Source organism: Micromesistius poutassou (genome assembly GCF_964030765.1).
Source record: "Micromesistius poutassou genome assembly, chromosome: 3".
Taxonomy (NCBI): domain Eukaryota; kingdom Metazoa; phylum Chordata; class Actinopteri; order Gadiformes; family Gadidae; genus Micromesistius; species Micromesistius poutassou.
In genome coordinates, this window is record NC_140273.1 from 16,176,036 (window position 1) to 16,188,147 (window position 12,112).

The 12,112-nt window shown below is 42.1% G+C and overlaps 2 protein-coding genes across 2 annotated transcripts in view; both read right to left on the reverse strand.

Annotated features, from left to right (window-relative positions):
* Positions 1-539: 539 nt before the first annotated feature.
* On the reverse strand, positions 540-1,896 carry LOC311341065 (serine/threonine-protein kinase/endoribonuclease IRE1-like; the record flags this gene model as incomplete). The annotated part of the gene is made up of 4 exons (XM_084465977.1): positions 540-781; positions 868-935; positions 1,550-1,673; positions 1,801-1,896. 4 exons carry the CDS (start codon positions 1,894-1,896, stop codon positions 599-601), a joined length of 471 nt encoding a protein of 156 aa, XP_084322103.1. The 3' UTR covers positions 540-598.
* Positions 1,897-9,994: 8,098 nt separating this feature from the next.
* The window catches only part of ern2 (endoplasmic reticulum to nucleus signaling 2), a 15,446-nt gene continuing 13,328 nt past the window's right edge, over positions 9,995-12,112 (reverse strand). Inside the window, exons 20-24 of the mRNA XM_084466176.1 lie at positions 12,071-12,112; positions 11,859-11,986; positions 11,562-11,685; positions 11,011-11,078; positions 9,995-10,923 (exon numbers count right to left, since the gene is read on the reverse strand). The exon at positions 12,071-12,112 is cut by the window's right edge and continues 106 nt beyond it. Coding sequence (XP_084322302.1) covers positions 10,741-10,923; positions 11,011-11,078; positions 11,562-11,685; positions 11,859-11,986; positions 12,071-12,112 — 545 coding nt within the window. The 3' untranslated portion in view covers positions 9,995-10,740. The remainder of the gene's footprint in view (positions 10,924-11,010; positions 11,079-11,561; positions 11,686-11,858; positions 11,987-12,070) is intronic.

Below are 12,112 nucleotides of genomic sequence, written 5' to 3' on the forward strand. Positions count from 1 at the left end.
ATATAACAATAGATTTCTATTCCCCTCATTCTCTGGCGTCAATGTAAAAACAACAACTTCAACCTATTGTAAAAAAATATGCCTACGCACGTGGTTCAGTCAGTGTATTACAACTACCATCAGTAACCAAAGAGCCCCCAAAGTAACAATGAAAATACATTCAATACACGTGGAGCCACACAGGCATGTGGCCCTCGTGCCTGCGCAAATACCATGAAGATGCAAATCACCACAATACACTTTGCGTCTGAAATGTTTCAAATTAAAAGCGTGGTTGATGTTGCGCAATACCGCGACACGTTTCAAAGTACTAATGTCAGGGGTAAAAAGGGGTAAATACCTCAAGTGTATAAAATGGAAAGCCGCTATAAAATTCAGCCCTTGGTGGAGTGCTCTTGGAATCAGAGCAATTTAAACTTCATTTCCAAAACATACCTGATGTGCAATGTGGGTTTTTCTCCACCAGTCCTTAATCACTCTCTGAAAACCCAAGGGTTTTAAAAAATTAAAAAATACATACAGTGCATGTAACTTCTGGTAGTACAAAAACATCTATGAAGTGTAAAACTCGCGCCGTGCACGGGGCCACGAGTGAACGCTATTTGGCAATAGGGGGCAAATAGTAAGGGTGGAATAGTCTTTCATGGGCGCAGATGTGCAAAGCGTTGTGGGTGTGGAGCAGTAACCGTGGAAACCGCGAGGTGAAGTAACCGACGAATCCTTCCGGCACCTCGCCCAGGGTCTCCTGTACCTCCTTGGGCAGCTCGTGATAGTGGTGCTTCTGTTGGGAGACACAAAGGGGCCCGCAGCGGTCACGGACACTGAGAGTAACAAAGCATTTGTTTTTGGTCGAGGTCGTCAGCTCACCTTATTCCTCATGGCCCTCAGAAGGTCTCTGACCGAGTTGCCCTTGTAAGTCCGGAACTTTCTCAGATCTGCGACAGGAAAGATTGTAAGTTTGATTTAGATTTGATTATATGATTTTACATTAAATGAATACTCTTGTCACAGGAAGATGATGACAATATAAAGGAAGGGGGGGATTAAGGCTGTTGGTGCTCGGCTGATGAACATGTCTGATTAAATGTTAATAGGCCAGCAGCACAGTGAACATCGGGGGAAACGGTTTAAAGAAAAATCAACATTCAATATGAACGCAAGCAAAAAGCCAGGAAAGAGCAGCTTCAACCTCCAACACCAAAGTACTCAAATAAAGAGGCTTCATGAGAAGTAAAGAATAAGATAATAGACAGATATTAATTTGTCCTTGCGGAAAATTGTTCTGCGCCATACAGTACGTCTGTCACACTTACTTGACAGAGGGGCAATACAGAAGACGGCTAGACAAGACAGGACCCCCCCACACACCCCCGACAACACAACACCAAGACAGAAGACATAGACCCCACTGCACATCATAAATAAAGTAAAGTTCAGTTCAATACTTGTGACAGTCCAGAGAGAGGGAAAGTGCATGGTATATATTCCAACATCGACATATACATGTGAGTGAGTGAGTGAGTGAGTGAGTAAGTGAGTGAGTGCGTACCCGTCTGCAAAGGCACAGAGATGTGCATCCTCCAGTTGGTTCGCACCACCGCTCTGCCCGCCGTCTCCAGCCTCACCACGATAGCACCCTCCCCTGGTTCCTTCTCTATATGGTCACTCACGTCCTGCACACACGCACACACGCACGCACACACATTTTACATGATTTGTAGTGTATCACAATGGGGTTTATCGACACACTTCTTTTTGTGATTCATTAAGAATTCATTGTGAAGGAGACACCACACTCACCTGGAAGAACAGTAGCTGCTTCTTAGGAATCCAAAAGAAGGGGTGTTTGAGCACACAGGAAGTGGAGGGGCGGGACTCCGGCGCTGCACTTATCATTCGCTCAATCAGATCCAGAGCTATGACATCGTCTATTCAAAGAGAAAAGCTTAGTGTTGCCGGCCGAGAACACGTCCACTGCTGCTGTCTTAAGAGGAGAGCAACGGAGAGCACAGGAGGACAGGAACAAGTATGAGTAGATCCACAGTGAAATAGATCAGACCTGCTGTATTGAAAGGTCTGCTAAGGTTTATTAATCCACTGTCCTGTGTTCTACAGTCCAGTGTTCTACAGTCCAGTGTTCTACGGTCTAGTGTTTAACGCTCTAGTCATCCATGCTCCGGTCTTCTAAGCTCCGATGTTCTAAGCTCCAGTGTTGTGAGCTCCAGTGTTCTGAGCTCCAGTGTTCTACTCCTCCATTCACCCCCAGAGACGCTGAGCGTCCGTGGGAGGGACATAATCGCAGCATTATCCAATGACCGTCGACTTTCATGGCAAGCCAAGAGTGCCACAATCCGGTCCTAGATTGCCGCAGCAAAGTGCGTCGTATGCTCTTGTGGGTGTAAAGTCTCATTTGAATTCATCTTCATCTTCTGAGACGTCAGACGTGACTCCACCAAATGATGTTGTCTCAAAGACAAACAGCCGTCCATTGTCGCCATACACTGTAAACCGTGGCAATGTATTTGACCTCAATATTGACAACATCTTGCCAGTCCTGTGCGCGTATGCAAATTGCCATGTGCGCCAAACAGAAGAAAGACGCAATGTATAGAACTGACTGTTGTGCATAATATAAGATGAGTGGCATACTGCATGGTTAGTTGTGGTTGTGGTCTTAATGAAACAGCCTAGCCTTGGAGTTGAAAAAGTTAGTGTGTGACAGAGAGAGAGAGAGCACTGCTGAGCCAACACAGTCTCACTCCGAGAACGTCAAATTCCGACTATTGGCAGAGGGGGTTCAATTCACTACAATGTAATGCCATCCCCGGCTATGTTTGACGTCCAGAGCAGAGTCAGAGCAGAGTCCAGCAGCCCATTCACTCCTGCATTAACCCGACTACAGCTCTAATAGACGTTGTGAGCATCTTTCCTATTGGCTGAAAATGACTGAAAATGGAGGACATACTTTTTATTCTGGATGGAAAATGTGATATTTTAGTATAGTTACGCCATTAAAAGTGTTGATGTAAACATTTTTAGTGATAAATGTGAATTGAATGTGTAGGATGTTTGGTTTGATAGTTATGACGAAGAATATTTCACGTCTCGACAGAAATATACTAACATAGTTGCTATGGCGGATGCTGAAACCAGCAGCTCGCATGCCGTTTAAATCATGGCTATAAAACCATTGACTTTGCTGGTTATGTTATTTTATGTAACCGTGTAATGATGTTCTTTTATTTAACAACTTAAAAAAAAACTTTCATACATTTTTAGAGCAGGTATGGCGTCTTCTTTCTTGGGATTTAATGGAGCGGGTAAATGGACCATTTTCGTTGCTTCGAGGAGGTCTGGTGTTCTCCGTATATAATAAATAAATAAATACATATATAAATATGTATGTTGTAGCGTATTTCCGCATTGTAGCATATTCTAGCATGCATCAGGCCAAATTGTAGCATATTCTAGCTCGATCTGGCCAGATATGTCCTTGGCGACTAGGGAAGCATTCGTTCATGTGTAGAGCCATTCATAAACGTATCAATTCTTGAGATATTAGCAGGCCCAGGTGTATGAGAAGCCCAGAGACCAAGGCCATGAAAACAAGCGTAATACCTACACATAGCCACAAGGGACCAGCACCGAGTACACATACGGATATCCAGGAGGCGGGAGCTCAGCACCATGCTTAGCTAAGCAGATCGCATTCTGGAGGCCACGCCCACCCATTCATAAAGTCACAACACATAGCTCAAGGGGTCAGAACGCTCCAGGTAATGCATTTATCAGATGCCTTACTAAGCGTATCTCCAAGCGTGCTTATACAATTCCCCTCCTTTTGCTTCGTAGATAACATACCGGACCTTTAATCAAATAAAGTGAGTTAAAAGCGATCATGACTCTGCGATTTCCTAAAGAACACGGCAATGTCAATGGTCAATGGTCAGATACAGATCTTGTTATAACGATACACGCTACATGGTCTACTTATAATATTATAACTAAATAATTGTATATTTATATATATTATATATATTTAAATATTTAATTAATTCAATATTAAACCAATGCATTTCAATCAGGTGATTATTTTGCTGTAGATTGATGGTTAAATAATGTCACACGGTCGGTCATACAGCAGGCTCTCATTTGCAAGTGCACTGATTGCGTGCCCGTCTCTGATTGGATATATACCTGACATTTATTCAGTTGATTGCTCTTCTAAGTGTGCCAGATTGGTGCCAATTGATTGTCTGAGTGAATGCACAACTTTGCCTGTTCTTGTAAAAAAACAACGTGCATCCAAACAACTTTCGCCAATGCAGCCTCCTATGTCAGTGTTAGACTGACATAGACTGATTGTCTTGACTTGCATCCATGAAATATTGTAATGTTATAGGCCTACTACTGCATATTGAGAACATTTAGATCGGTATTGTGCAACAATCGGGGGATGTGGGCAGCCCCGAATATGCCGGGTATTTTGCACACTGCCATCTCAATATATTTAACACTGTATTAGACATAAATGTATTTTTACATTGTAGTGAAACTAGTAAAGACAACACAGCTTTAGTTAACGGCGTAACATGGCATGCATTGCAGCTCTCGTCATAGACCTCTGAAGAATAAGTCCCGCCTCCGAGGCTCTGGTTCCCTCGGTGAAATGTAAAAAAAAAAAAAAAGCTGCATCACGTTTTGAACTAGACACATTTTCCATCTAGTTTCGACTGGCTTTTTGGATTGTCGATGCCATTAAAATAGCATTTATAATCGTTTACTACTTTAAAGGCACCGACAATCCAAAAAGCCAGTCGAAACCAGATGGAAAATGTGTGTAGTTCAAAAGGTGACGCAGCTTTTACTTCTTCGCCACCTACAGAGTTTGTTATGTACGATCATTCAAAAACCCCATGTTAATTCCCATAGACATTTGACAGAGCGAACCGGAGCCTCGGAGGCGGGACTTATTCTTCAGAGGTCTATTGCATTACTTTGGCCTGGTGTTTCTCTTCACCGATTGGTTACAAAGCCTTCAAACTGAGTGGTCAAGCAAAAAAGAGGGAGGGGCTTATTTTGCATATGGTCTGAAGACTGAAGACGGACTGAATGTCCGAGATCCGTCGACGGATGTGTACAGTGTGCAAGGGGTGTTCTCAGTCCGTTCTGTGACGAACTGAGGACGCGTCTTTGCTCCGGCTATGAAAACACAAGCACAGAATAGCACAAAGCACAAGCACAGAATAAGGCAAGGCAAGGCAAGGCAAGGCAACTTTATTTATATAGCACTTTTCATACACAAGGCAGACTCAAAGTGCTTCACATATAAACATTGTCATACAATAAAATAAAATAATAGATAAGTAAAAAGTAAAATAGATAGAAAATAAAGGCAAAGTTAAAAAAAAACATTTTAGAAAGGCAGAGTTAATAAAAATGCATTTTAGAAAGTGAGAAAATAAAGGCAAAGTTACTAATAAAATAAAAAATAGAAGCATTGTAGATTTAAGATTTAGCAGAAAGCTAAAGCAAACATAAAAGTCTTCAGTCTTGTTTTAAAAGCTGTCAGAGTTGGGGCAAGTCTTAAATCCTCAGGGAGTTTATTCCAGCTATTTGTTGCATAGTAACTAAATCCTGCTTCCCCATGTTTCGTGTTGACTCTGGGGATAATTAACAGATTGGTCTCAGAGGATCTTAGTGGTCTAGAAGACTTATGTAGTGGAAGCATATCAGTTAAATATTTTGGCCCTAAACCATGTAGGGATTTATAGGTTAGCAACATGATTTTAAAATCAATTCTCTGACATACAGGGAGCCAATGTAATGATTTAAGAATTGGTGTAATATGTTCACATTTTTTGGTCTTTGTTAGAACTCTAGCAGCAGCATTCTGAACAAGCTGTAGTTGCCTTAGAGTTTTTTTTGGGAGACCTGTAAGGAGACCATTGCAGTAATCAAGCTTGCTAGTGATAAAGGCATGTACAAGTGTTTGTAAGTCTTCGGTAGACATGAGCCCTCTAAGTTTTGCTGCGTTTTTAAGGTGATAATATGCAGATTTTGTAACTGATTTGATGTGACTGTCGAAATGTAAATCTGAATCCATGATAACCCTTAGATTTCTGGCTTTGATTGAGGTTTTCAGGGACAGAGAGTGAAGGTGTTGGGTAACTTTAAGCCTTTCGGTTTTAGCACCAAATACAATTATCTCGGTTTTGTCCTCATTTAGTTGAAGGAAATTTTGGCACATCCAGTCTTTGACTTGCTCAATGCACTGGCACAACAGATCTATGGGCTGATAGTCATTTGGTGATAGAGATACATAGATTTGCGTGTCATCAGCATAGCAGTGATTGTCAATATTGTTATTTTGCATGATTTGCCCTAGTGGGAGCATGTAGATGTTGAATAGAGAGGGTCCTAAGATCGAACCTTGTGGGACTCCACATGTCACGTTTGTTGATTCTGAAACAAAGTCGCCAATGGAAACAAAGTAGTTCCTATTTTGTAGGTAGGACCTAAACCAATTTAAAACTGTGCCTGAAAGCCCCACCCAGTTTTCTAATCTGTCCAAAAGTATTGTATGGTCTACAGTGTCGAATGCAGCACTGAGGTCTAGTAGCATTAGTATTGAGATTTTGCCAGAGTCTGTGTTAAGACGGATGTCGTTTACAACTTTAATAAGGGCGGTCTCAGTGCTGTGAAGGGGTTGAAATCCGGATTGGAAGGTGTCATAGCAACCAGTTGATGCCAGGAAGTCACTAAGTTGCTGGAGGACAACTTTCTCAATGATTTTACTTATGAAGGGTAGATTTGATATTGGTCTGTAGTTGTTAATAATAGAGGCATCTAGGCTCCGCTTTGCATAATAACACAACCAACCGCTCATTGTCAATCATTGGATTAGGGAGGGATCAGATTCCTTTCACTCACAAGATACGTCTTTGTAGAGCACACGTTTTCAAATACAATCAAACTGTGAAACCAAAACTTTAGCAGGCCGCTGGCAGGTCAGTATTTATGGCATGTTGTGGCTGAACATAGAATTAACAAACTATGTCAATCGAGGGCAGGGTAATGGTTCCTTTAAAAACCTCATTGTACTGCACACGTTTTTCAAAGACAATCAAACCAAAGTGAAACTAATACGTTCACACAGGGACAAGCACACACTCGCACGCATACACACACAGATATGCAAATGCACACCACACGCTCAAGGAGCAACATACACTAATAAAACACGTCGCTAGCGGATACCATCCTAATAAACCCCTCATGAAGAACGGACATGACAGCAGAATGCTCAGATGACAGTGGAAGGGTCAGACTTACGACATATTCAATAATTCACCGCCGCGGCCCGTGAACTGCTCCACTAGAATCGTTCATCACTACGGGACCCCCGCTGGGTGGAGGGGCCTTAACCACTTCTTTAATATACACATTCATTTAGTATGCCTTTCTGTGTGTCCAATTGAACATTTCTACTTTGGAATGACTGGTTTGGTCATTGAACAACCCCTTGTTTGATGCTCCTAATTGGTAATTGGATCCTAATTGGGTTCAAATACACCTTTTTAGTAAAAAAAAAAAGAAAGAAAAGTAGATATAATACGCAATTTGTGCTTCATAATATTTGTGTTAATATTTGTGTTTGAAGAATTATGCATGAATATAATAATCTATATACACAAGTTAAATAGCACTGAGGGTTGGTTGGCTCCTCTATTGTTTACACAGAAGCAGAGATGGTCACACACTTGAAAAGCGTACATATTTCCTATCCATATCATCCAAGATGTTTACCCCCCCATCACTGTCAATTCTGTTCAGATAGCACTTTTAGGACACTTGCTTTTCTCACAAGACAAGTTCAGATTCCTGTAGGCTGGACTTACCAGTAAAAGATCAGTAATAATCGGTTACTACCTAACTTGATGGACAAGTTTAACAATAAATTAATGTTCCGATTCCTGTAGGCTGGAATGGGGTGGATCAAATGGGAAATGTATGGTCATTTCCTTGTTCGTGTAAGCATAAAAGCAGTGGAGAAAACAGCAGGTCATCAGACATTGAGAGAAGCCATTAACAGGTGAGTCAAAATTGATCAAATAATTGAAGCATGGTTTCTTGCAGACTTTAAAGGTACAATATGTAACAAATGTAGTCATATATTGACCATGGTATTCCATCAGAGTTCAGGAGCCATTGTCGAGATATTGGCTTCTCTGACAACAATGCTGCAGCCCATATGTTCTCCTTTAAAATGTCTGTTATCCATCACGTTAGCTTGACTAGTCATCTTAATGTGTTGAATTACCTGAGATGAATAAACTCCTATTAATTATTAACTATATCTTGAAATACAAATGCTTTATAGGATTCCTGATCATTTTGACCCCAATCATTTTTCCTCCATCATTGCTCTTTGCCATTTTCCACAGTCCCCTTACAGCATCACTGAGGAAAGATGAAGTTGAGCCTGTGTCTCCTGTTACTCACCGTGCTGGCTCCAGCCCTGGCCTATGCCTATAGCAGGCCGGTTCTGCGCGTGACCGTGAGACATGCATACGGCCTCCGGGGGGACGGCTGGTTCGGTAGGACCGACGGCTACGTCAAGGTAGGAACTGGGGGTGCATCTGCTCTCAAATGTTACCAAACGGGTGACAGTCGGTGGATTGTCTTGTTCCATTAGTGGCTGTGGCTGAAAATGTCTGAGGACGGGTGTACTTTTCGTACTCGTACCCCCCAACCCCATATCGTAACCTAGTTCTACATTCCCACTTCCAACTTCTACACCTACACCAGTGGCATGAACGCATACCTAGTATATGTGTGCTTATTATTCTGTGGTGACAAAGTTGTCATCTCTCAGTTTTGGCTGGAGTTTTCATTCATGTCTTTAATTGCTATTAGATCAATTTAATAAACTACATTTAGCAGTGTCCACATTGAAAGAGATGTGGACAATAAGGAATCTGATTGTTTCACATTGGTTTGACTGTCTTTGAAAAACGTGTTCAGTACAAATGGGTGACAGTCAGACTTGTAGTTGTCTTGCTCCATTAGTGTCTGTGGCTGAAAATGTCTGTCGACGTCATCTTTTACATTGTTTTTTGTTTAGGTGATCGCTGGAAGGATCACCCGCCAGACTCGCACCATCTGGAACGACAACAGCCCGACATGGTGGGAGACTCTAACTTTTCCACCCCTGAGGTGGGCTCCCTCCCTGAGACTGCAGGTTTGGGACAGTGACAGAGGCTGGTTTGGTGGCAGAGATGATTATTTGGGAGGTTGCATTATTCGTATTGTGAGAGGGAGATGGAGCCGGTCACAGAGCTGCAGACTTGGTAGAGGACGGGTGTACTTTACTTACACGTACCCCCGAGACCTTTCTCGTAGCCTAGAAGTTGCAAATTCTACAGTCCCAGTTCCGACTGATACATCTACACCAGTGACAGTGATGCATACCTAGTATGTGTGTGCTTGTTATTCTGTGGTGAAAAAGTGGTTGTCTCGGTTTTGGCTAGAGTTTTCATTCATGTCTTTAATTGCTATTTGATAGATTTAATCAACTACATTTGGCGGTGTTAGGGGTTCTGACATTTTTTTGGTGATAGCCATAACGATTGTAATTGTAGAAAACGTAGAGAATGTGCTTTAAGGAATCGCTGCAATGATAATCTAAAGAGTGCTAATCTAAGAGTGGATTTGGGGATTTCTGTGTTTTCCTTTGCCTGTGTTACATTATGAGACATCTAAACCACTGTAATCAAATGACCCCATCTTTCTCATATAGCAACTGTTTTTTTAGTGCTCTGATTATTAAAATGTAGAATTGAAAGCAAATACCCTTTTCTATGATTTCTTATGCAACAATCAATGGAACCTAATGATGAAATAAAGTTTTCCTCTCACATATATCACGTTGGTTCATTAGAGCATCAATTTATTCACTCCAGAACTGCGTAAATTACACATTCATTGCGACACCTTCCTAGGACCAGTACAGTGCAGATAAGTTCCCATCAAAAGGGCTTTTCATAGGTCTACATAGGCTCACATCAACTAGCAACAGCCACGTACATAAAACGTTGGAGTATAAAGCTTAGCATTAAAAAAAAATGGGTTGGTATCACAAAATATAACAATAGATTTCTATTCCCCTCATTCTCTGGCGTCAATGTAAAAACAACTTCAACCTATTGTAAAAAAATATGCCTACGCACGTGGTTCAGTCAGTGTATTACAACTACCATCAGTAACCAAAGAGCCCCCAAAGTAACAATGAAAATACATTCAATACACGTGGAGCCACACGGGCATGTGGCCCTCGTGCCTGCGCAAATACCATGAGGATGCAATCACCACAATACACTTTGCGTCTGAAATGTTTCAAATTAAAAGCGTGGTTGATGTTGTGCAATAACGCAACACGTTTGAAAGTACTAATGTCAGGGGTAAAAAGGGGCAAATACCTCAAGTGTATAAAATGGAAAGCCGCTATAAAATTCAGCCCTTGGTGGAGTGCTCTTGGAATCAGAGCAATTTAAACTTCATTTCCAAAACATACCTGATGTGCAATGTGGGTTTTTCTCCACCAGTCCTTAATCACTCTCTGAAAACCCAAGGGTTTTAAAAAATAAAAAAAATACATACAGCGCATGTAACTTCTGGTAGTACAAAAACATCTATGAAGTGTAAAACTCGCGCCGTGCACGGGGCCACGAGTGAACGCTATTTGGCAATAGGGGGCAAATAGTAAGGGTGGAATAGTCTTTCATGGGCGCAGATGTGCAAAGCGTTGTGGGTGTGGAGCAGTAACCGTGGAAACCGCGAGGTGAAGTAACCGACGAATCCTTCCGGCACCTCGCCCAGGGTCTCCTGTACCTCCTTGGGCAGCTCGTGATAGTGGTGCTTCTGTTGGGAGACACAAAAGGGGCCCGCAGCGGTCACGGACACTGAGAGTAACAAAGCATTTGTTTTTGGTCGAGGTCGTCAGCTCACCTTATTCCTCATGGCCCTCAGAAGGTCTCTGACCGAGTTGCCCTTGTAAGTCCGGAACTTTCTCAGATCTGCGACAGGAAAGATTGTAAGTTTGATTTAGATTTGATTATATGATTTTATATTAAATGAATACTCTTGTCACAGGAAGATGATGACAATATAAAGGAAGGGGGGGATTAAGGCTGTTGGTGCTCGGCTGATGAACATGTCTGATTAAATGTTAATAGGCCAGCAGCACAGTGAACATCGGGGGAAACGGTTTAAAGAAAAATCAACATTCAATATGAACGCAAGCAAAAAGCCAGGAAAGAGCAGCTTCAACCTCCAACACCAAAGTACTCAAATAAAGAGGCGTCATGAGAAGTGAGGAATAAGATAATAGACAGATATTAATTTGTCCTTGTGGAAAATTGATCTGCGCCATACAGTACGTCTGATACATAATATTATATAATATATAATATATAAGACAGTGCATGGTGTATATTCCAACATCGACATATACATGTGAGTGAGTGAGTGAGTGAGTGAGTGAGTGAGTGAGTGCGTACCCGTCTGCAAAGGCACAGAGATGTGCATCCTCCAGTTGGTTCGCACCACCGCTCTGCCCGCCGTCTCCAGCCTCACCACGATAGCACCCTCCCCTGGTTCCTTCTCTATACGGTCACTCACGTCCTGCACACACACACACACACACACACACACACACACACACACACACACACACACACACACTCACACACACACACACACATTTTCCATGCTTTGTAATGTATCACAATAGGGTTTATCGACACTTCTTTTTGTGATTCATTAATAATTCATCTTGAAGGAGGCACCACACTCACCTGGAAGAACAGTAGCTGCTTCTCAGGAATCCAAAAGAAGGGGTGTTTGAGCACACAGGAAGTGGAGGGGCGGGACTCCGGCGCTGCACTTATCATTCGCTCAATCAGATCCCGAGCTATGACATCGTCTATTCAGAGAGAAAAGCTTAGTGTTGCAGAAAGACAAACACACACTTACACAGACACACACACGAGCCCGCACAATATCTCACCATGCATATCCTCCATGAAGTGGGAGAGTGTGTATTCTCCTG